Source organism: Spodoptera frugiperda, chromosome 22 (genome assembly GCF_023101765.2).
Source record: "Spodoptera frugiperda isolate SF20-4 chromosome 22, AGI-APGP_CSIRO_Sfru_2.0, whole genome shotgun sequence".
Lineage (NCBI taxonomy): Eukaryota > Metazoa > Arthropoda > Insecta > Lepidoptera > Noctuidae > Spodoptera > Spodoptera frugiperda.
In genome coordinates, this window is record NC_064233.1 from 2,516,898 (window position 1) to 2,537,999 (window position 21,102).

At 38.3% G+C, this 21,102-nt stretch overlaps 2 protein-coding genes and 1 long non-coding RNA gene across 9 annotated transcripts in view; 2 read left to right on the forward strand and 1 right to left on the reverse strand.

Annotated features, from left to right (window-relative positions):
- Positions 1-7,178, reverse strand: part of LOC118279619 (paired amphipathic helix protein Sin3b) — a 45,554-nt gene extending 38,376 nt beyond the window's left edge. For 2 of the 7 annotated variants that reach the window (XM_050702498.1, XM_050702496.1), the window contains exon 1: positions 6,725-6,909. The gene's annotated coding sequence lies outside the window, so the exon portion shown is untranslated. Of the gene's footprint in view, positions 1-5,448; positions 5,761-6,724 lie in introns of those variants that run through there. The other 5 variants (XM_050702500.1, XM_050702488.1, XM_050702489.1 and 2 more) reach the window with 5 other exon arrangements.
- A 382-nt stretch (positions 7,179-7,560) lies between these two features.
- Positions 7,561-20,964, forward strand: LOC118279620 (protein seele). The gene is made up of 7 exons (XM_050702544.1): positions 7,561-7,770; positions 7,846-7,913; positions 11,587-11,686; positions 14,435-14,589; positions 15,622-15,714; positions 16,385-16,480; positions 18,163-20,964. Exons 1-7 carry the CDS (start codon positions 7,683-7,685, stop codon positions 18,295-18,297), a joined length of 735 nt encoding a protein of 244 aa, XP_050558501.1. The 5' UTR covers positions 7,561-7,682; the 3' UTR covers positions 18,298-20,964.
- Positions 11,872-13,082, forward strand: LOC126912112 (uncharacterized). The gene is made up of 4 exons (XR_007706750.1): positions 11,872-11,932; positions 12,365-12,472; positions 12,581-12,688; positions 12,797-13,082. It is a non-coding gene; the product is annotated as an uncharacterized LOC126912112 (long non-coding RNA).
- Positions 20,965-21,102: the final 138 nt, after the last annotated feature.

Genomic DNA, 21,102 nt, shown 5'->3' on the forward strand with positions numbered 1-21,102 from the left:
CGTTCATTTTACAAACGAACAAGTATACACACGAACTGCACTAAACTACGCTAACTATGAGTTAGTGCAGTGTTGCACAGAATTTGACCAAAGTGATGCCAACTAAATAATAGTTGGCGTAATATAAATCGAGTGATTTCAAAAAGTACCTTTACTTAGCGTTTTATAAGATTTGTAACTTTCTTATTTTTGCATATTTCTTCTAAATTTTTTTATGACGCATGTAAACACACATTTTAAGTAACTTGGCATAAAAAAACGTTTTTTCCAAATTTCGAGTTAGCGTAGTATAAATTGCTGGTGTCGAAATGTTGAGTGGTGCCAAGAAACTACAGGTGGTTTTTTGGATAATCAAATAAAGGATAGGTCATGAGATTATTTGGCATAGCATTAATGTGTAATTACGATTTCTGTTATTTGTATTTCTGCCTTGTGATAACATCTTGGATCCCCTAAAATTTACTTTTACACCATATTACAGCTGTTCTGTAGTTATAGTACAGTCTATTTTTTACTACTAAAGCTAACTGTACAGTCAAAATAACGCATTAGGCTGTATAACGTCATATTAGGTTGTCATTGCCAATCAATAGGAAAAAAAATAATGATGACATTCCTGACCCAATTAGCTGCATTGATTTTTTTAGGTATTTATTAAAAACGCACGCAATTATGAGGAAAACTAACCGACTTTTTTTCAATTGTGTAGTTTCCCTAGTGCAAAATAAATTAATATTTAATTCTGTACAATTGAAATATTAATAAAAAAACCCACTTTCATTCATAGATTTGATGATCTACTTAATTTTCAATTTTTTCTAGCAAATTTTCTAGAAATAAGTAAGCTATTTGACGTAAAAATCTGATGACGCCATGACGTAGTATTTCATACAAAATAGTAAATATTGTTTTTGACGTTTCGTTTTAAAAGTATTGAATTTGACTAGTAGGAAACTAGCCTCTTTCCTTTTACCCAAGTGTATAAAGAGTATTGTCGAGTCGATTTACTAAAATAATATGACTGTTGTCAATATAATGTGCAACTCTTCCGTTACGAGTGACTAAGAAACAACGCACAGTCGAAAATATGTCTGGAATTTGGCATAAGTTCTTTGGAGAGTTTAGGAAATCTTTTATAGATTAAGAATTTCTGAAACCCTACGAAAAATGGAGAGTGATTGCCGCAATTAGACATTTAATGGTTACTTAAACTATTCCTTATTTTGTTCAGAAAATAATTGCTAAGGACTGGGTAAAGTAACCATTAAATGACTGAGTGGGGCAGTGAGAAGGCACTTTTTGCGTGCTACAAGACACCAGTAAATATTAACATACGGAGCTGTACCGACCTAGCGGGTTTACCGGGGCTCCGGCTCGAAAAGCAGGAGTAGGAACGGGGTAATTTTTAGACAGTAAGAGTCTGACATTCCCTCTCACCTCACCCAAGGCGGGAGAAGTAATTGAATAAATTTCCCCCCTTACAAAAAGTAAATACTAGCAAACCTTTATAGTTAAACTGTTAATTAGAACAGAGAAATAAACCGTTACGATTATGAGTACAGGTTCTCGAGCTTAAAGTACACAAGTACATTGGCAACAGGTTCTAAGGCAGCCATTAAGGACGCCATTCCATCAAGCAAATAATCAAGAAAGATCAAGTTAATTGCATATTTTTATGGCATAATTTGAATTTGCAATAAATTGGATCTTTATTTGCAAACACCTGGATGTTAATTTAGTTCAATTAGATTAATTTCTTTGATATATAGTTTAGGTATTGTAAGGCTCAAGAGTTTGTTTGTTTTAACGCATCAATCTTCGGAATTACTGGATCGATTTCAATATTAGTGTGTGTAGGATAGTCCATTTATCGAAGAAAGCTATATAGGCTATATATATCACGCTACGATCAATAGGAGCCAAGCAGCGAATGAAAACGTAACTTTACTATATTTGGTGTAGATAGGGAGAATCTTGGGCGTCCATTTTCCAACAACAAATCTTAGAAGTTTATAAAAAAAAAATGCCCTTTCTACCTGACTGTCTCAGTGAAAAAAATCCCCACGCTCAGGTTTGTTTTGGAAACAATATCAGTCATCTGTTCGGGCCTTTCGTAGCAAAAACATATGGTTTCAGTGTACCTTTTTTTGGATTGTTTTGTTATGAAAATAGGACCTTTTTGCAATGGTACCTGAGTAGAGCATTTTATGGACTGCAAAAATTAAACCTTCACGTATCTCACAACCATAAACCAGTCAATGAATTAGTATTTTAAAAGAATATCCCTCATTCACAGTTAATAGGAATAATTATTACGTTTAGGAAAGTATTTTAAACAGGACTTTACTCCGAAACAAGTATGTTTATTAGAATTGGTATACAAACTACTGTTGTTTTTGACATTTCAGAACACGTATCAAATTAAATCAGCTGCTAAGGGCTGTATTAACCGTTTTTTGGAGAGGACCACTCGTAGTTCAGCACGCTAAGGCTGTTGACTACTTAACCGGACTATCCCTAGGGTGGCTCTAACAAGAAGTTAAGGCCCCCAGCCAGGGCAACTAAAACTAAGTTTACAAACTATATGACCGCATCACTGAGGGCACCCCCTGTGGGGTTCGAACCTCGGCTCAGCGGGGCCATAAAGGGAGGGCAGCAAGTCGGGACAGGCTGGGTCTGATTATTTAATTAGGGAGTTTATGACTCTACTAGCGGCTCAGCTGCGCGGGCTGGCTCGGATTGCAAGGGACGGGGGGGGGTCGTTACCAGGACGTCGCGACGGGCCCCGGCGGCGGGGTCGGAACGTGGAACGCGGTCTGTATTTGTTTTTCCGGAGAGTGCTAGTTTCCCTACGGCTTTCCTGCAAGATGGTGATGGGATCATCGGGCTGGACCAAGGTATGCCTCGGACGGCGAACGCGGGAGATTTGTGAAGGAACGTATCGGGCGGCCGATACGATGAGGGGGTTAGAATGCTTCTCGGCAGTATCGAAGTAACGCTTTGACAAACGTTTCATGAACTGCTTCAAAGTTGGAATTCTAAGATCGACGTGAAGTTGATCATTCCTCAGGTACCACGGGGCTCCCGTGGCCCTTCGGAGAAAACGGTTCTGGAGGGTTTGCATCCTATGGATCGTGCGATCGTGCGCTTGCGCGAACACCGGGCAAGCGTACGTCATTATGGGGCGTATGCACGTGGTATATATGCGAAGTTTGCATTTGAGGGACAGTTTGCTGCGTGCATTCAGCATGGGGAAGAGTCTACCTAGAGCGAAAGCGGCCCGCGAGCGGACCGTCTTTATGTGCTCTCGAAAACTAAGGCGATGGTCTAAGATAACACCAAGATATTTGGCTCGCTCCTCCCAAGGGATCGGCTTACCAAACAGGGAGGGCTGGTGTGATCGGGGCTTTATGAACAACACCGCCTGGCTTTTGTCGGGGTTTACTTCTATTCTCCATCTCCGGAACCAGTCGCCTAGTGCGGCTGCGGAGTTTTGGAGATTGGTAGCTATTTGAGCTGGGTTTTTGCCTGAGCAATAAATCGCCGTGTCATCGGCAAAGAGGGAGAGTTGGACCCGCGGACGGGTCGGGATGTCGCTGGTGTATAGCGTGAAGAGTAGGGGATAGCACGGCGCCTTGAGGTACGCCGGCTCGGATTGGGCGGATTGAACTACTGCTTTAGGTTTAAACCAGTTTTAAGTCCCCTTTTTGGTAATATTGCTTCACACAGTCCGGATATATTTTATCTAATCTTGGAATAGGGCAAACAAATTTATCTTTAAGCGTTTTTCCCTAAGTTCATATGATCTATATTTTTCCTTTTAAGGTTTTTAAGATATGTAAAGTAAAATATACGTTGATGTTTCAACTAAGGCTGTTGTCTAATTAATAGAAATTATTCTAGAAGCCGTATAAATATGGCTTTCTTATACACTACAACTTAGCAAGGAAACCTAGTAATTAGGTAGGTAAATAGGTCTATGAAGTTCTTTGTATTCTTAAAAACTGTTATTCTCATCCTTATAAGGGACTAACCATGCATTCTAAACAATTCTAAACTAAAGGAACACTACTTTAAGCAACAAATGACCAATGAATGCAAAACTAAATAAGAAAAGCATGTATAATCCACATTTGGATCTCAAAACAGCTTATTTAAAACCAAAATCAGGGTCAAATCATACCATTCAGCTAGACAACTAATAAAAAAACCAAATATGGTAGAAGTTAATGCCATTATCACCTTCAGAACTACTTCAGAGACGAACGAAATGAACAAATCAAAGTCAAAAACGTATAAACGTTGATAACCTGACGAAAAATGCAAATCTAACTCAATCAGTGGTGTATTTATAAACAAAGGCAAGATTGTAGTAACTTTAGATTCATGAATGAATGTTTTGGCAGGATGTAGACGTCAGCTGGCGAAAAACAAGACCTTCCCCAAGGAGCATAGCAACATAAAACCGAAACAACCCATCATGACATGACAATCCTTCAGAGGTCAAGAAAGCACAAATGTTTCCTAAGGCCTAAACTATAAATTCCATCCAAACAAACAATCCAATGTATGATAGGGACATAAATATAGCACAGAAATAACCATTCGTAAAATATAAATTCATCATAAATATGCAATATTTACAATCAGCCCGAAGCAGTGTGGTGTAAATATTATACTTAGGTATACAGATTATGAGCGAACCATTATTCTATCTAAGGCTCTCGTCCACTCAATAACAACCTAGTTTGTTTATTACTTTACTTGTACATGTGTTTGTGTGTACCCGCAAACAGGTATACAACAAACACGCCAAGTATTAACCTCAATTAGCTCATCTGTGTGTGAGTGACCCACACAAATACAAGACGTAACTAAAATTTAATTATAACACCAATACCCTAGCGTTAAGTATTAAACTCGTTTATCGTTTGTATTAAATTTATCCCATTGTTAATCGGAGGATACAAAACGAATAGCCTTGAAACTTCTTATCGAACAAGTGAGTTGACTACACACAATTACCGGCCGTGAAGCGCGACGTTGCCAACATTCAGCGCGCTACTGCGTCTTAATTTTACAACACCGCCGCCATTTTGTTTCCATTTATCAGATGCAACTTACGAATGATGAGACCCGATTTATTCTCTTTTCATTATAGCCAACACATTCGTAGATTAAATAGACACATTCAAAGAAAGCCACACCACACTTTCCTCAACGAAAATACACATGTTACGTAACTATAGGAAGTTGTCAGTCGACGTATAATGCATACGATAGCTCGGGCATCGAGCACAGTGCACCCTGAAAGTTCAAGATATCTCAATAGCGAATATTGGATATGCTGTAGATGTCTAGATCATCGAGATTGCAAGCGTACCCTAGCCATACCTAGGTATTTATGTAGGGGGCAGAGTGTCGGCGCAATATGGTTGAGATACGTACATTGAGAGGTTCGTGAGCCAGCGCCGGGTGCGGGGCGAACGCCCCGTGCTGCCAGGGTAGCCATCCGGCCGACTCACAACCAGATACATCACAAATACGGTCATTTTCAACGCAAATTCCGCGGTATCGATCACGCACAGACGCCATTTTGAACCGACACTGAGCTCGGACGAGCGCGCGACGTTGCCACGTCGCACGTTTCCAATCCGCACTTCTATTTCTGGCGCCCGCCCCCCGCGCGCCGTGACGCCGGAGGTCGCCAAACACCGCTCGACAAAACATTCACGATTTCAATTTATACATCAACTTCGCGGGTTCGTATTTGAAAAACTCATGATCTAGTAGGCCTTCGGATCCGACAGGCGCGGGCGGGGAGGCGGGGTGGGGGGTGTTAGTGTTATAACAGCGTTCCGATGATAAGATAGTACTTATAGACATCGCATAGATGTACATGAATTGTAATATATCGTCCGAGCGCGCCCGGCTTTCACCAAAGAGCGGAGCGAGGCGCGGCCGCGCAGGACCGCGCCGACATGTGCCATTGGCCACCGCAGAGATCGATAGACAAACACCGACGAGGACGCCGACCTACATACGATACTGAGCCTTGCTGCTATAATAATAGACGTCGTATTTGTGCGGTAGTGACTATAAACAAACTACCGCACGAGCACACTGACGTCGTCCACGTAGATACGCACGAACACAGGCGTTGTGAAAACGACGCGAGCGGGCGACGAGCTGCGCGACCTACCGATGTATACCATCATTGTATTATGCCACTTTTCTAGAGTCGAAATTCCTGTGCAGCGACGCGCCCAGCGCGCCCTACCGAAGGACAAAGGGACGATTTCACACGGAAAACAAAGGGAAACGCCGGTCCACGGATAATAACACATTTTTTGTTTGATAATTTAACTTTTTAACAAGTTTTATCGGGTGGCAGCGCGTTGCCAAGTCGCCAGCTTGTGCGATCGCGCGCTCTCTCATTATGAAATTGGGATTTTCTAACTGCACATGACGCAGGCGAATGATAAGAAGATTTTTGAAAGGTTACATAAAATATGCAATACTATATCGGACGTAGTGAGTAGCGTATGGTAATGGCACACAGGTGCGCCGGACAAGTCGTAACAGGCAATATGGCAATGTCCATCAAACTAATATTTCGCTACCTAATTTCTAACTAAATATAAGAAAGCAATGAAAATCAACTAAAAAAATTGATAATAAGCTCTAAATAGTAAAAGACGCAATCTGTCAACCAGTCACTTACCTCGATTTTTACACGAAAAGTGCGTTATTCTTCACTAAACTCACTGGAACGTCACTCCGAGACGATGCAACAACAATATTCAAGGTATTTTAAGATTTTTAAACAATTTGATGTGCATAAAAAAATTATACATGCCGTTGAACAAACGTCCGGCGCGCATAGAGACCGAATGCGAACTGTTGGTTAGTTTGGTTTGGTTGGGTCGGTTGATAGGTGGGGGGCGGCGGGCGGCGGGCGGCGGGAGGAAAACCGGAGAACGGGCGATCGAGGGAGACAGAAAGGGCACGATTTTAATAATTTTAAAATGGCATACTTTACAATAATAATACCATGGAACTGTTTGAAAAATACAAAATGTTTTTTGGAGTTCTTACATTTAGGAAAAAGGTATTTTCCTCTGATAAAATGTTGGTTAGTGATTAACTTGACATAGATGTTTTCCTGTTTCAAACCACTCACAAAGCAGAGGCAAAAACATAATGATTTATTGTTTTAATGTTGTCAATCGAAAAAAGCATCATGGTGTTTATTTATTGATAGTAGGTATTTTCATGTATGGTATTTTTATTAATTTATATAAATACGGATTAAAGGTTGATTTGAGAATTATGAAATTCGGATTTAAATAACACAGAAAAATGGAAAGAGGTTTGTTACAAATATCACGATAACCCTACCAATTGTAATGAGCTATTGATTATCAGCTGTGTTTATTGATAAATAAGCCATTATAATAAGTTGGGTTCTTTCTGTCATTTTTTAACCAATAAGGATAAAGTTTGTTATTAAAAAAATAATGTTGACTTCTCGACCAATGAGATTAGACATCGTGGATGACAGATTTTGACAGCAAAAGATAAACTTCTTCCAACACGTATTGAGAATTTCCGACATTTATCAAGTTTTTCTCGTAATTTAAACACTAAATTCGTGTTAAATTATTAATTAGTGGTTAAAAATGCGTTCAGCTGTTGCTTTCTTTGCCTTCACAATTTTATTAGTCGCCGTATCAGCGCGGATAGACCCTAAAAACTTAAAGTGCTTAGGTGTGTATTTCACGAATATAGTTTGAAATTAATTTCAATAACTTGTGGTTTTAATTGGTATTATCATTATTTCAGTATGCCGGACGACCTTCGAGGAGCTTAACGATGTGATAAAAAAAGTAGATAAATGGAAAAAAGTCGATGTAAGTAGTTAAATATTACATTAAAACTTCATAGTTTTATTACTATTGATTCCTGCAATTTCCTGCTTGATCTTAGTTATTCGATAACTTAAAGTGCTATGTAAACATTAAGAGTATAATTTTACGAGCGTCTGTAAAAATTAAACAACTTTTTTAATAGTTCTAACTTGATTACCATCAACTTTTTATTTTTATTTAGAAAAGTTTTTAATTTAAAATTTTTATGTGGAACTTAATGTCTAATGAATCAAAAAGTTAAACTTTAAGACTTTTGGAACAAGTAAAAAGTTCTAGAATGTTGATTGGTATGTTAGGAAACAGTGGCGGACTCTTGTATAGTCTTTTAAAAATCTTATATACTATTATACAAAACCTTAACTTTAGTTAGTAGAACGCACTAATCTACAGAACTACTGGACCGATATCAAAAAATATTTTTCTATTGGAAAGTCCATTTATCAAGGAAGGTTATAGGCTATAAAACATTACGCTATAACCAAGCAGAGCAGGTGAAACCGTGCGAAAGTGGCTAGTTAATAATAACTTGTATGTTAGCAACTGTCATTAGCACTTCACATTTCACAAGTGGTGATATAGAATATCAGTTAAGTATGTACTCTACAAATCTTGGTTTTCAACCTTGTCAAAGTATTTTTTCATTAGTCACAAATAGTCCTCATACCAATTTAAAGCTTTCTATCTTGAACATTGCGTAAGGTTCCATACAGACATCCATGCCCCATTTTAGGAAAATGAGGACACTCGCTAGCTAACATGTGAAGTTATTCACACAAAAAATAATTTCATAAAGTCGCTCTGTTATGATGTGAAAAACAGGCAAAGAAACCTCCAGTATGGGTAGGATTAGGATAGCGAGAACATGCTGTATAAAAAATGGCACATTAAGAGCCTCCTCTATTTTTGAAATTGGTTACAAATAATTAATAATAAATGCAGTAACTTTTCATTCATACAACAAGATTACCACCCTTTCTAATCTTGCCAATCCCCAACAACCTTTCAATTCCTAACCCCCAAAAGACCGGCAACACACTTGTAACTTGGCGATTCCTTACCATTAGGTGATCCGTCTGCTCGTTTACCAGCTTCATACATAAAAAATACGATAAAAATTAGTGTACGAAAATACTACATTAATCATTAACGGAAATCCCACTATTGTGTAATGATAATTTGTAATGATAAGTGAAATCAATACTTTTACAGCTCAGATGATAAGCTACTTGTAATCTAATTACCTACCTAATTCATTATTGAATTAAATATCTGATTACTAGATTCTGTCAGCGGCTTCACCCGCTTTCCCGTGGGATAAAAAGTAGCTTATGTGTTATTCCAGACCATAATCTGCCCCTGTTCCAAATTTCATCCTGATCCCTTCAGCCGTTTTGCCGTGATTGAGTAACAAACATACACACAAACTTACGCATTTATAAAATTAGTAAGATAAAATGTATAGTATTGACTGGTAATTAGTGAACGATATTGAAATATGTGATTATGATTACAAACAACTTTCCCAAAAAAGTTTTTTGGATTTTATTTTTATCATAATAATTCTGTTTATATCACTAGTGCTTGGTTTATTCGAGCTGGAAAATACCACAGCCATAGTAGGAAATACATATATACGTACATAACTTCACGCCGGTTTCCCATGGGGGTAGGCAGAGAAAATGGACCGCAAATTGCTACGAATCCAATATAGAACAGGAGCTAATATAGTCTTTAAAAATATCAAAAATACCACAGTCATAGTAACAAGATTTGTGGTATTATTTCAGCTATAATTTTACCTGAAGTGAACATTCTTTTTTTTGAGATTATCTTTTAACAAATTGCCTTTTAAACAAAAGACATCTATGTAGATAAGGCCCTAGAACAATAAGCCTTCCTTTCTTAAGTTTTATGGCTTTAAAAATGAATTAAACAATAGTTACTAAACTGGGGTAAGCAAACCCCTTTCCTTTTTGTTTTAAAAAATACCATGATCCTCTTATTATTTCTATTGTGTTGATAAACACGGAGGTTGACTGCCCAGACCTATTTCCAATATGAAATAACATACATTTCACATCCAAACACAACAATTTGTGGATAACATAAGGAGTCTGTATAAGAATTGAACTCATGACACGTTAGCGTAAAGGGTCGTGGTGGCCCGGAGGTTTAAGACGCTCGCTTCTCATCCATGAGAGCGCGGGTTCAAAGCCAACGGCAAGTACCAATGTGACTTTATCCGAGTTATATGTACTTTCTAAGATTATTGAGACACCACTGACAAAGGGTGAAGAAAAGCATCCTGAGGAAACCTGGGCTTATAATTTCTAATTATAAATTTGAAATCGCCAACCCGCATTGAGCAAGCGTTTTGATTGATTAATGCTCAAACCTTCTCAGTGTGAGAAGAGGCTTTTGGTCAGCAGTGGCCACTTATAGCCTGTTGATGTTGCAGAGATTATTATGTTCAGAATATGCTTAGTATAAGTACCTGTTTAGTTACATTTGTACCATTATTAAACCTACTTATGTATTACGCAATGATCATAAAATGTCCTGTATTATACGGGCTGCGGCGCCTATGCACCATACGCAGCACTACATAATATAAAACAAAGTCGTTTTTTCTGTCCCTATGTCCCTTTGTATGCTTAAATCTTTAAACTACGCAACGGATTTTGATGCGGTTTTTTTAATAGATAGAGTACTTCAAGAGGAGGTTATATATCACCATTGCACCCATGCAAAGCTGGGGCGGGTCGCTAGTCTATAATATAAAAATAAGTCGGGTTTTCCTTTCTGACGCTATAACTCCAGAACGCACGAACCGATTTCCACGGTTTTGCATTCGTTGGAAAGGTCTCGGGCTCCGTGAGGTTTATAGCAAAGAAAATTGTGAAAAATGTTCAAGAGAAAAGCACGAAAACGGGGAAAATCATTGGTGGCGAAACGGAGTTCGCCGAGTTTGCTAGTATCTTATAAAAAAAGGTCATAAGGGCAGTAATATTGCTAAAGCCATAGTTTTATCGAAGCTACGGATGACTCGAAGCTGGAGTAGGAACGGGGTGTTTTTTAGTTATTAAGAGTCTGACACGCCCTCTCGTCTCGCCCGAGGCGGGAAGAGTCATTGGATGATTTTCCCTCCTCAAAATAATTGGTTTTGTGATTACTTGACTTATGACTAGACTGTACCTGTTTTAAATAGAAACTAATACTATGTATACAACGTCACACCTTTTATCCCCGACGGGGTAGGCAGAAGTGCACATTATGGCACGTAATACCACTGTACAACTTACACCCACTTCTCACAATTGGGTAGTTTCCTAAGTCAAAAATAAATTATTTTGATATATAAAATATCCCAAAATAATCGTACTTTCATTCATTATTTTGACGATATACTTATTTATTTAATTTTTCTAGCTAATTTTAGAGAAGTAAGTATGCTATTTGACGCAAAAAGTTATGACGTCATAAGTTTTGATCTCATACAAAATTCATAGAAATGTAACGTTTTTGGCGTTTCGATAAAAGTATTAAATTTGACTAGTAGGAAACTACCGCATTTATGCTGTAAGTCCCATGTAATAGGTGGTGAGCCTATTGACATAATACTTTATACTAACATTTTGTATATTTATTTTTCCAGGTAGGCAACTTCAGAATGGATGCCAGTGGCAACACAATGCAGGAGAAGGTACCAGCTCACCGCTCAGCTGTGTACATCTCCGAATTGATTGATGAAATCTGTAAGTAATAGCTGATGTCGGTAGGTATCGTCATGAGCTAATGTTCACATGTAAACAGCAGCTCATGTAGTGCAGCAGAGATTGTCCAGTCAACAAGCATGTAGCGTAGACTGTCCAGGCGACACACGTACTTAGGTATCGTCATGAGCTAATGTTCACATGTAAACAGCAGCTCATGTAGTGCAGCAGAGATTGTCCAGTCAACAAGCATGTAGCGTAGACTGTCCAGGCGACACACGTACTTAGGTATCGTCATGAGCTAATGTTCACATGTAAACAGCAGCTCATGTAGTGCAGAGATTGTCCAGTCAACAAGCATGTAGCGTAGACTGCCCAGGCGACACACGTACTTAGGTATCGTCATGAGTTAATGTTCACATGTAAACAGCAGCTCATGTAGTGCAGAGATTGTCCAGTCTACAAGCATGTAGCGTAGACTGTCCAGGCGACACACGTACTTAGGTATCGTCATGAGTTAATGTTCACATGTAAACAGCAGCTCATGTAGTGCAGAGATTGTCCAGTCTACAAGCATGTAGCGTAGACTGTCCAGGCGACACACGTACTTAGGTATCGTCATGAGTTAATGTTCACATGTAAACAGCAGCTCATGTAGTGCAGAGATTGTCCAGTCTACAAGCATGTAGCGTAGACTGTCCAGGCGACACACGTACTTAGGTATCGTCATGAGTTAATGTTCACATGTAAACAGCAGCTCATGTAGTGCAGAGATTGTCCAGTCAACAAGCATGTAGCGTAGACTGTCCAGGCGACACACGTACTTAGGTATCGTCATGAGTTAATGTTCACATGTAAACAGCAGCTCATGTAGTGCAGAGATTGTCCAGTCTACAAGCATGTAGCGTAGACTGTCCAGGCGACACACGTACTTAGGTATCGTCATGAGTTAATGTTCACATGTAAACAGCAGCTCATGTAGTGCAGAGATTGTCCAGTCAACAAGCATGTAGCGTAGACTGTCCAGGCGACACACGTACTTAGGTATCGTCATGAGTTAATGTTCACATGTAAACAGCAGCTCATGTAGTGCAGAGATTGTCCAGTCTACAAGCATGTAGCGTAGACTGTCCAGGCGACACACGTACTTAGGTATCGTCATGAGTTAATGTTCACATGTAAACAGCAGCTCATGTAGTGCAGAGATTGTCCAGTCAACAAGCATGTAGCGTAGACTGTCCAGGCGACACACTAAGGTACTAAAGTAATCGTCATCTAGACTGATAAATAATAAATAAAATTGGAGTGTCTGTTTGTAATATTGAAATAACCGCTTTTTACTACATGCATATTATGAATATACATACGATACATACACTAAAATAATATTTTTACAATTTTTGTCTGTCTATCTGTTTGTTCTGACTAATCTCTGAAATGGGTGGACCGATTTTGACGGGACTTTTATGAGCAGGTAGCTGATGTACTAAGGAGTAGTTTAGGCTGATTTTATTTGAGAAAAATTATATTATTTTAGACAAAAATCGAAAACACAAATTCTAACAGAAGTATTTTTATAATAACCGTCGTGATATATACTAAATTAGTAAGCTGCGCGATATTGCCGCGTGCAGACGCACACTGCTCATGAAAAAGTCCCTCTGTGACTTTCTACTAAAAAAACTAGTAGAGCTTTTCTCCATGTATGTGAATGTACGTGAGTAAACCGTGATTTTTAGTTAGACTAACAAAAGTCTTGTGGGTGTAGTAGTATCAGAGATATTGTAAAAAACTTCTTTTTTAAAAGAGTAACGATGGAGTTTCTTGCTCGTTCTTCTCCATTCGAAGCTACACTTTGGAACGAGCGCCTAGCTTCACTGACAGACAGACTGACGGACAATTCAATTTGACGTTTCAAAAGCGCCTTATTTAGGATTAATTGAAATAAATGCTTTGACTTTGACTTTGTAGGCTAGTGATCTATACAATGTGATAGGGGCGAGACTTCTAACCCGTTAAGGCTGAGTTCTACATCTAATTTTATCGACAAAAGTCGGGGGTCGAAGTGGTCGAATCCCCTCCCCTAAAAGTTATGGCTATAATATTTTTTTTACTTTTTTTGATATCAAAGGTTGTATGCGTTGTAGAAACAAAAAAAAATCGACAAACGGTAGCTAACAACCTTGGCTAACTAATTCATTACTTTTTTCATATGTTTGATAATGTTTTGGTGAGAAAAAAAATCATTTGTGAAAAAAATCACTATTTTTCAATATTTTCAATTAGGGGTTCAACCCCCCATATTATTTTTTTTGTCGATAAAATTAGATGTAGTACTCAGCCTTAACGGGTTAGAAGTCCCACCCCTATCACATTGTATATAATTCTTCTGTAAGTGTGTATGTCACTGAACTTCTCTTAAACGACTGGACCGATTTTGATGAATTTTTTTGTGTGTGTTCAAGGGGATCTGAGAATGGTTTAGATTCACAATTTTGTCAGCTGGACAATGTTTTTTAAATTACTTTTTTATTTATTAGTAGTTGTTGGTTTTGGAATGTTTTACATTGGATCCGACAGACGGCGCTACCATCGCAGTGTCAAATATTAATGACGTTAGATATTGTCATAACATTTGAATAACAATTTTCATCAAAATGGTCCAGAATGTTTTAGCTTATTAAAAAAAGTTTAAAATTTTCAAATTAAAGACGTGTAGACAGGACAACGTCTGTCGGGTCCGCTAGTTATATATAGATACGAGTGATCTCCATACTGTATTATTTGCAGGTAAGAAGATGGACGACTACGTGCGCGTGTACTACAAGGCGACGAACAAGCTGGCCATCATGCAGCTCATCACCAAGGACGGCGGCATGAACCCCGACTTCTCCAAGACCAAGTTCGTCACCGACGACGACCTCAACAAGAGTTTGGAGTATTATGTGAGTCGCCTTATTGCTTTTTTCTTAGAATTAAGTTTCAAATCTTAAGAAGCTTCAGGTTAGGTTATTTTTACTAAAATTTTGGTACAGTCGCCCGTCGTTTAAGACCGCTTCTCATGCATGAGAGTGGGATTGAGACCTACCAACGGCAAATGCCAACGTGACTTTGCGAAATTGCTGCGAACAATTGAACCACCAATTGGAAGAAGGGAATAAATCCAAAAAACAAGAAAGGAGATAATCAAAAAAAACTTTATAACTTTTTACTGTCGTCTTATAGGCTCATGTGAAATCACTGATATTAAAGAAAATATAAATTCTTACTTATTTACTAATAGATCTGGCTGAAATATATACATACAAACTAGCAAACCCGGCGAACTCCGTTTCGCCATTAATGATTTTCTGTTTTCCTGCTTTTCTCTTGATTTTTTTCCTGAATTTTCTTTGCTATAAACCTCACGGAGCCCGAGACCTTTCCAACGAATGCAAAACCGTGGAAATCGGTTTGTGCTTTCTGGAGTTATAGCGTCAGGAAGAAAAACCCGACTTATTTTTATATTATAGATTAGTTACAAGATAATACTTTTGTACGTCAATCATCTAAAATAACTAGATGAGGCCAGCATTTCCAATATCTAGTTTGGGCTCCTAGAAAATATTATTTTCTCAATAATGAGACAGAGACAGAGTCGGATATTATGCCTACACTATCATAATATTCATAATATTCCCCCTTCCTGACTCGTTGGCCGAATGGTCGCAATTGCGATTGCGGGGCAAGGGGTCACGGGTTCGATTCCTGGGTCGACCTAAGTACTACTGGCCTTTATTCCGTTTTTAAAAAAAAATCTCAGTAGTACCACGGAGTCTGGAATTGTGCCCAGTATATGGCAATAGGCTCACCACCTATTACATGGGACTTACAACACAAATTGTGAAAAGTGAGTGTACATTGTACAGTGGCATTACGTACCGTAATGTGCACCTCTGCCTACCCTTTAATAAATACATATTGTATTATGTTTCCAGTGCGAGCGCATGTTTGAGGAGAATGAGGATGAAATTACATCGTTGTACAAGAATCGGCCCGACGATGACATCATGCCCGACGCGGAGAGAGAGGTACGTCAAGTCCTTTTTAAAAGGCCGGCAACGCACCTGTGACGCCTCTGGTGTTGCGGGTGTCCATGGGCGACGCTGATCGCTTACCATCAGGTGACGCGTCTGCTCGTTTGCCACCTATTCCATAATAAAATAGTCATAAGTAAGCTTATTTTTAAATTGCAAAGTAATTCTTAAGTAGACCTGAAACGTCAAAATAGAATAGTCTGTCAGTTATGTTACGTGGTCATTAAATGGCGTAGCTGCCTTGGCCAAACAAATTTTAACGCCCCTATGTTCGTTCCAATGTGGAGATTCGTATGGAGAAGAACAAGCAAGTAACTCTATACGTTACTCTTTTAAATACCAACATATGTTAGTAGAATTTATAATCACAAAATTTCCCCAACAACTCTTGAATTCCTTCAATTCCTAACCTCCAAAAGGCCGGCAACGCACTTGTAACGCTTCTGGTGTTTCGGGTGTCCATGGGCGGCGGCGATTGCTTACCACCAGGTGTTCCGTCTGCTCGTTTACCGGTTTATACTGTAAAAAAAACACATTTATACCACCTCTGCTACCATCAAGTAATCCGTCTGCTCGTTTACCGGCTTATACCATAAAAAACAAACCACATTTTTACCACCTCTGCCCACTCAGCAAGTAACAACCCCCTATATTACCGTTACAGATCTGCTTCAACCACGCGCAGTACTGCGAGGAGTGGATGTTGCCCACTGAGGAGGACACCACGTGGACGCACGAGATGGAGGCTGAGTATGTCAAGGTAAGCAGTTTTGGTCTTCTTTTTTTTTTAAAAAAAACGTTGCCCCACATTAGGATTTTCTCCTGTGTCGTGGGTGCGTTTACAAACATACAAGTTCACATACACATGACACCCAGATCCGAAACAACAATTTGTGGATCACACAAAGAGTTGCTTCGTACGGGAATCGAACCCGCTACATTTTGCACGGCTTGCCGGTTGCCCAGCCACCGCACCAACCGTGCAGTCAAAGTGCGGTCTATTATGGAGGTGACTAGGGTTCATTGATCAGTACCCTTAGTACAAGTTTGCTTTACGTTGAGCGAAAACGAAACGAGAGCGCGTTCGGCGCTTTGATTGGTTGGTCCATTCGAGCCAATTAGAGCCCTGAACGCGTTCTAGTTAGCTTAAACCAACTCGTACTAAGTTCCCTGGTTACGCAACGTCATAGGCGAAAGACGAACATTAATGTTGAATTTTGGTACCGTAAAATGGGATGAATAGGGATCGAGAGGTGAATATGGACAGAAGAGGGGTGAATAGATAGTATGAAGAATTTCCCTGTACCTATTCACCTCTCGATCCCTATTCACCTCTCGATCCCTATTATTAGAACTTATAACGGGATATTGATATCACGGATTAACTGAGTTAATCCGTGATCATGGCGCTTGCAACAGTGCCGAAATATCGGAAACTCGCTAAAATGAATAAACATGGTAAATATCCCGTTATAAGTTCTAATAATAGTGTTAGTGACCATGTCAGTTTAAAAACTTATATCTCGATCCCTATTCACCCCGTTTTACGGTACATACCAAAATATTATTTTAGGCTAAGACTTGATTTGCGGAGAACCACATGGATTAGGTTACTTTCCACTAGAGATGTGCTATGTAGCTGTACTATGAAAATGTAATAGCTAAACTGTGAAACTTCTTGACCGTTTCTACTGATATTATGCTAAGCTTTGTAGCTGTGCGAGGAAGATACGTTATGAAGGTGCGCTGCCACAAAGTGCTATAGGTACTCTGCTCTGCACATAGCTACACCACCCGCGTTCATCCATAGCACGCATCCTTCCATATAAAAAACATAGCTTAGTTTCGTCCGTTTCCAGCACTGCATACGCATCCACAGCAACGTAGCATAGCACATCGCTGGTGAAAATTGATACAAGCTGCCTTCCCACGCGTTGACGCGTTGTAGTGTGTCGTCCTACATCTACAGCGTCTTTTCTTTTTACATGTGATTTTCACGAACGTTGTTAAAATCTGCGGCATGCGGACGGCGACATAGTATAAAACTCATCTAAAACCTTGTTACGGTTTTCGTTAGGGTTTTTTTATAATAATCATCGTTAGACATACTAAATTAACTAAAAATCACGGTTTACTTACGTACATTAATGGAGAAAAGCTAGTTTCGACTTTCGAGTCATAGAGTAAGGCTGTTCTACGTCGCAGTCTGCGCACGCTGTTCATGATGAAGAATCCCTCTGTGATTCGAAAGTAGTAGAGCTTTTCTCCATTAATTTACGAGAGTAACCCGTTAATTAAAGTATTAAAGTTAGTAAAAGTAAAATTAAAGCAAGGTATTATTTAAAGTGTTATTTTATAGCCTATTGACAGAAATAAATATCATTTCCTTACACCTACTTTATACCAAACACATGAAACTAATTCACTCCTCAATACTTCCAGGTTCACGGACCAGATCCCTACGGCTTCGGAGGCCTGCCGCCCCAGACACAGATGCCAGACGTCAGCCAAGATTATGATGATGAAGACGCACAGAGCGATGACTTCGACATCCCCGCTGAGAAAGATGAGCTATAAATATATAATATAATATATTATATTATATATAACACCAATCCTGCCTTAAATATATAGTATATAATATGTTTTAAAATGTCCTGTCCAATTTGTAGAATTTGTAATAAGGATTAGTGATATAAAAATGCATTTATTATGCATATAAATCTTCCTTTATCTATTAAAATAAATGGCATCAAAATTCGTTGCGTAGTTTTGAAGATCTATGCACACATAGGGATGGACAGCGGATAGCGACTCAAAGTCAAAGCATTTATTCCAGTGAACTATAAATACGTAAGGAATTGTAAAACGGCTGATGCCTGATCCGGAGCTGCGGACTGCCTAGCAAGTTACCGGGGCTCCGGCTTGAAAAGCAGGAGTAGGAACGGGGTGGTGTTTAGTCAGTAAGAGTCTGACACTCCCTCTCGCCTCGCCCAAGGCGAGTGAAGTCATCAAATTGAACTATAAAATGTAACCCAGTGCCTTAGAATTTTATAAAAAATATAATTTATTATAACAAAATTACTATTAACGGTTCGTGCAATACTAATGTCTGAAGATTAGACGACAAAGTTGAATTTGTCTTTTAGTGAAAAATTATATTTAAATAGAGTAATTTTCTAACTAGCTTTCAACGCGGTTTCACCCGCTCTGCTCGGTACCTATTGATCGTAGCGCAATGTTTTTTTAAAGTGTAGATTCCTATGGAGAAAAACGGGCAAAAAATTCCATAGGATACTCTATTTTCAATCAGATTTTTTAGATTGGATAGTTTTTAAAACATATTATATGATATATAGTAATAAAATAGTCTGTATGAAAGTCTGAAGTATGCTGAAAAAATCTTTGTTCAGCTGTAAAATGTTGATGTTTGAATATAATAATGTTGTAAACAGTTTTGAGTTTGGTCATTTTGTCCCATACATTGCAGTACAACATTTTTGGCCGTATAATAGGGATGATGACGGGTTAGAAAATTAAAAATGTATTTAGTCCGTCAGTTAGACAATGAAAAAATATTAGACACGTATTTTTTTTTATTTTGTCATATAAGAAAACAATACTTAGATAAAACGTGTCAAAGTTTAGGAGTGGGAGCTAACTACGTCACTTTTGAGTATAAAACTTACTCAAAAGTGACGCCACGCGATATTTCAAATCAATATATCTTCGAAAGTATTTGTTTCCGTAAGAACATAAAAAATACGTGTCTAATGTTTTAAAATAATCTACAAGACGGACATTAGAATAAAAAATAGTCATCTACCCTATTAAAAAGTCTATTGAAGGCAAATCCCCCCCTACCTTACTACTTTTGCCCCCCATGGCGTTAAATGTGTTAATCTATATTAGTTGTGCCTTTCAATGGTCACGTATAAAGTTTCGATCTCATATCGGGTTCGATTCCGGGGTTGTGCAAAGTATTATTTGATTCTTCAATCGATTTAGAAATTGCAATGTGCAAGAGTGATTACATAATTATGTTTTGTTACAGATTGGCTTTATAAAAGGGTGTTTAAATATTATACAAACTGACTGGTGAGATACCTTCAATATTTGAGGACGTGATAGTATGCGAACATATATCATGAAATAAAATAACATAAAAATGAAATATTAAATAACTTCTTAGTAAACTTCGTACACAGTACACCGAGAGTCCAGTATTTATTTATTTAACTGCGGAATACTTGGACACGCGCTACCAACACAGAATACATAGGTACCTACACTGTACAGCTGTTGCCTACCTACATCGAGACCTAGTCTAATTTCACCTATTTTTACAGACATTTCGATAAAAAGTTAAGCCCCTTTTTATATCAAGTTAACGAGAATCGAGTACCGAGTACTCTCCATAAGTATTGAAGGTATCTCACCAGTCATACGGTATATAAAGTGATTTAAGAATTAAATACATTGTTGCTCAAAATTTTATATGAAAATGATGTTATGGCCATAGTACTTACTTGATATTTTATTATAAATGTATATTTTACATATTATTACAAAATATATGAGATTATAATTGGTTGTTGTAAAAAGAACTGTATATTTGAGAGCCTAAAATCCATTTCAGTTTGCAGTGAGATTGCTATAAAGTATGTATTACATGGGACTTATAACATAACTGATGTAAAGTGGGTGCTATACATTGTATATGTTGCATCTCTGTATATCTTCTTTAAAACAAATAAGACTATATGTATTTTGATATCCATTGGATAAAAAAGGAACGTAATATATGAAATATCTATTTATCTGTCAGTTAAATCTATCAGTAACTAACTGCCGTACTCAGAGTCATTTAATGGTTACTTAACCCAGTCCTTAGCAATTGTTTTTCATATAAAATCGTTACTAAGGAATAGTTTAAGTAATCATTAAAGGTAAGTGTCCACAGGCCCGCATCGCACGCATTCCGTATGACGTCATCAGTACGCATCGCATGTAGGCATTGCCGATGATGCGGTCCGTACGATGCGGATCAGTGGACGCAGTTGTATGAGTTTCTATACAAGACTAACTAAAATCCGTTGCGTGCGATGCGTACGATGCGTACCTTAGATGTCTCTGAGTATGGCAGTTAGAGAATATGTTTATTTTAAGCACAGTTACCTAATGAGCTAGTTTTAATGAGATTTTGTGTGTTTTAAACAAAGGGCATTAAATATTTTGTTTGGATATTATCGTGTTTTATTTTATCATAAACTAGCGACACGCCCCAGCTTCGCATGGGTGCAATGGTGATATATTATGCATGTATTATACATATAAAACTTCCTCTTGAATCACTCTATCTATTAAAAAACCGCATCAAAA

What these genes read in the sequence shown, in the direction of transcription:
- LOC118279620 (XM_050702544.1), top strand. Translation starts at nt 7,683, where the DNA reads ATGCGTTCAGCTGTTGCTTTCTTTGCCTTCACAATTTTATTAGTCGCC. An exon ending in TGCCCGACGCGGAGAGAGAG is followed by an intron (nt 15,715 to 16,384) that starts GTACGTCAAGTC and finishes TTACCGTTACAG; the next exon opens with ATCTGCTTCAACCACGCGCA. An exon ending in TGGAGGCTGAGTATGTCAAG is followed by an intron (nt 16,481 to 18,162) that starts GTAAGCAGTTTT and finishes CAATACTTCCAG; the next exon opens with GTTCACGGACCAGATCCCTA.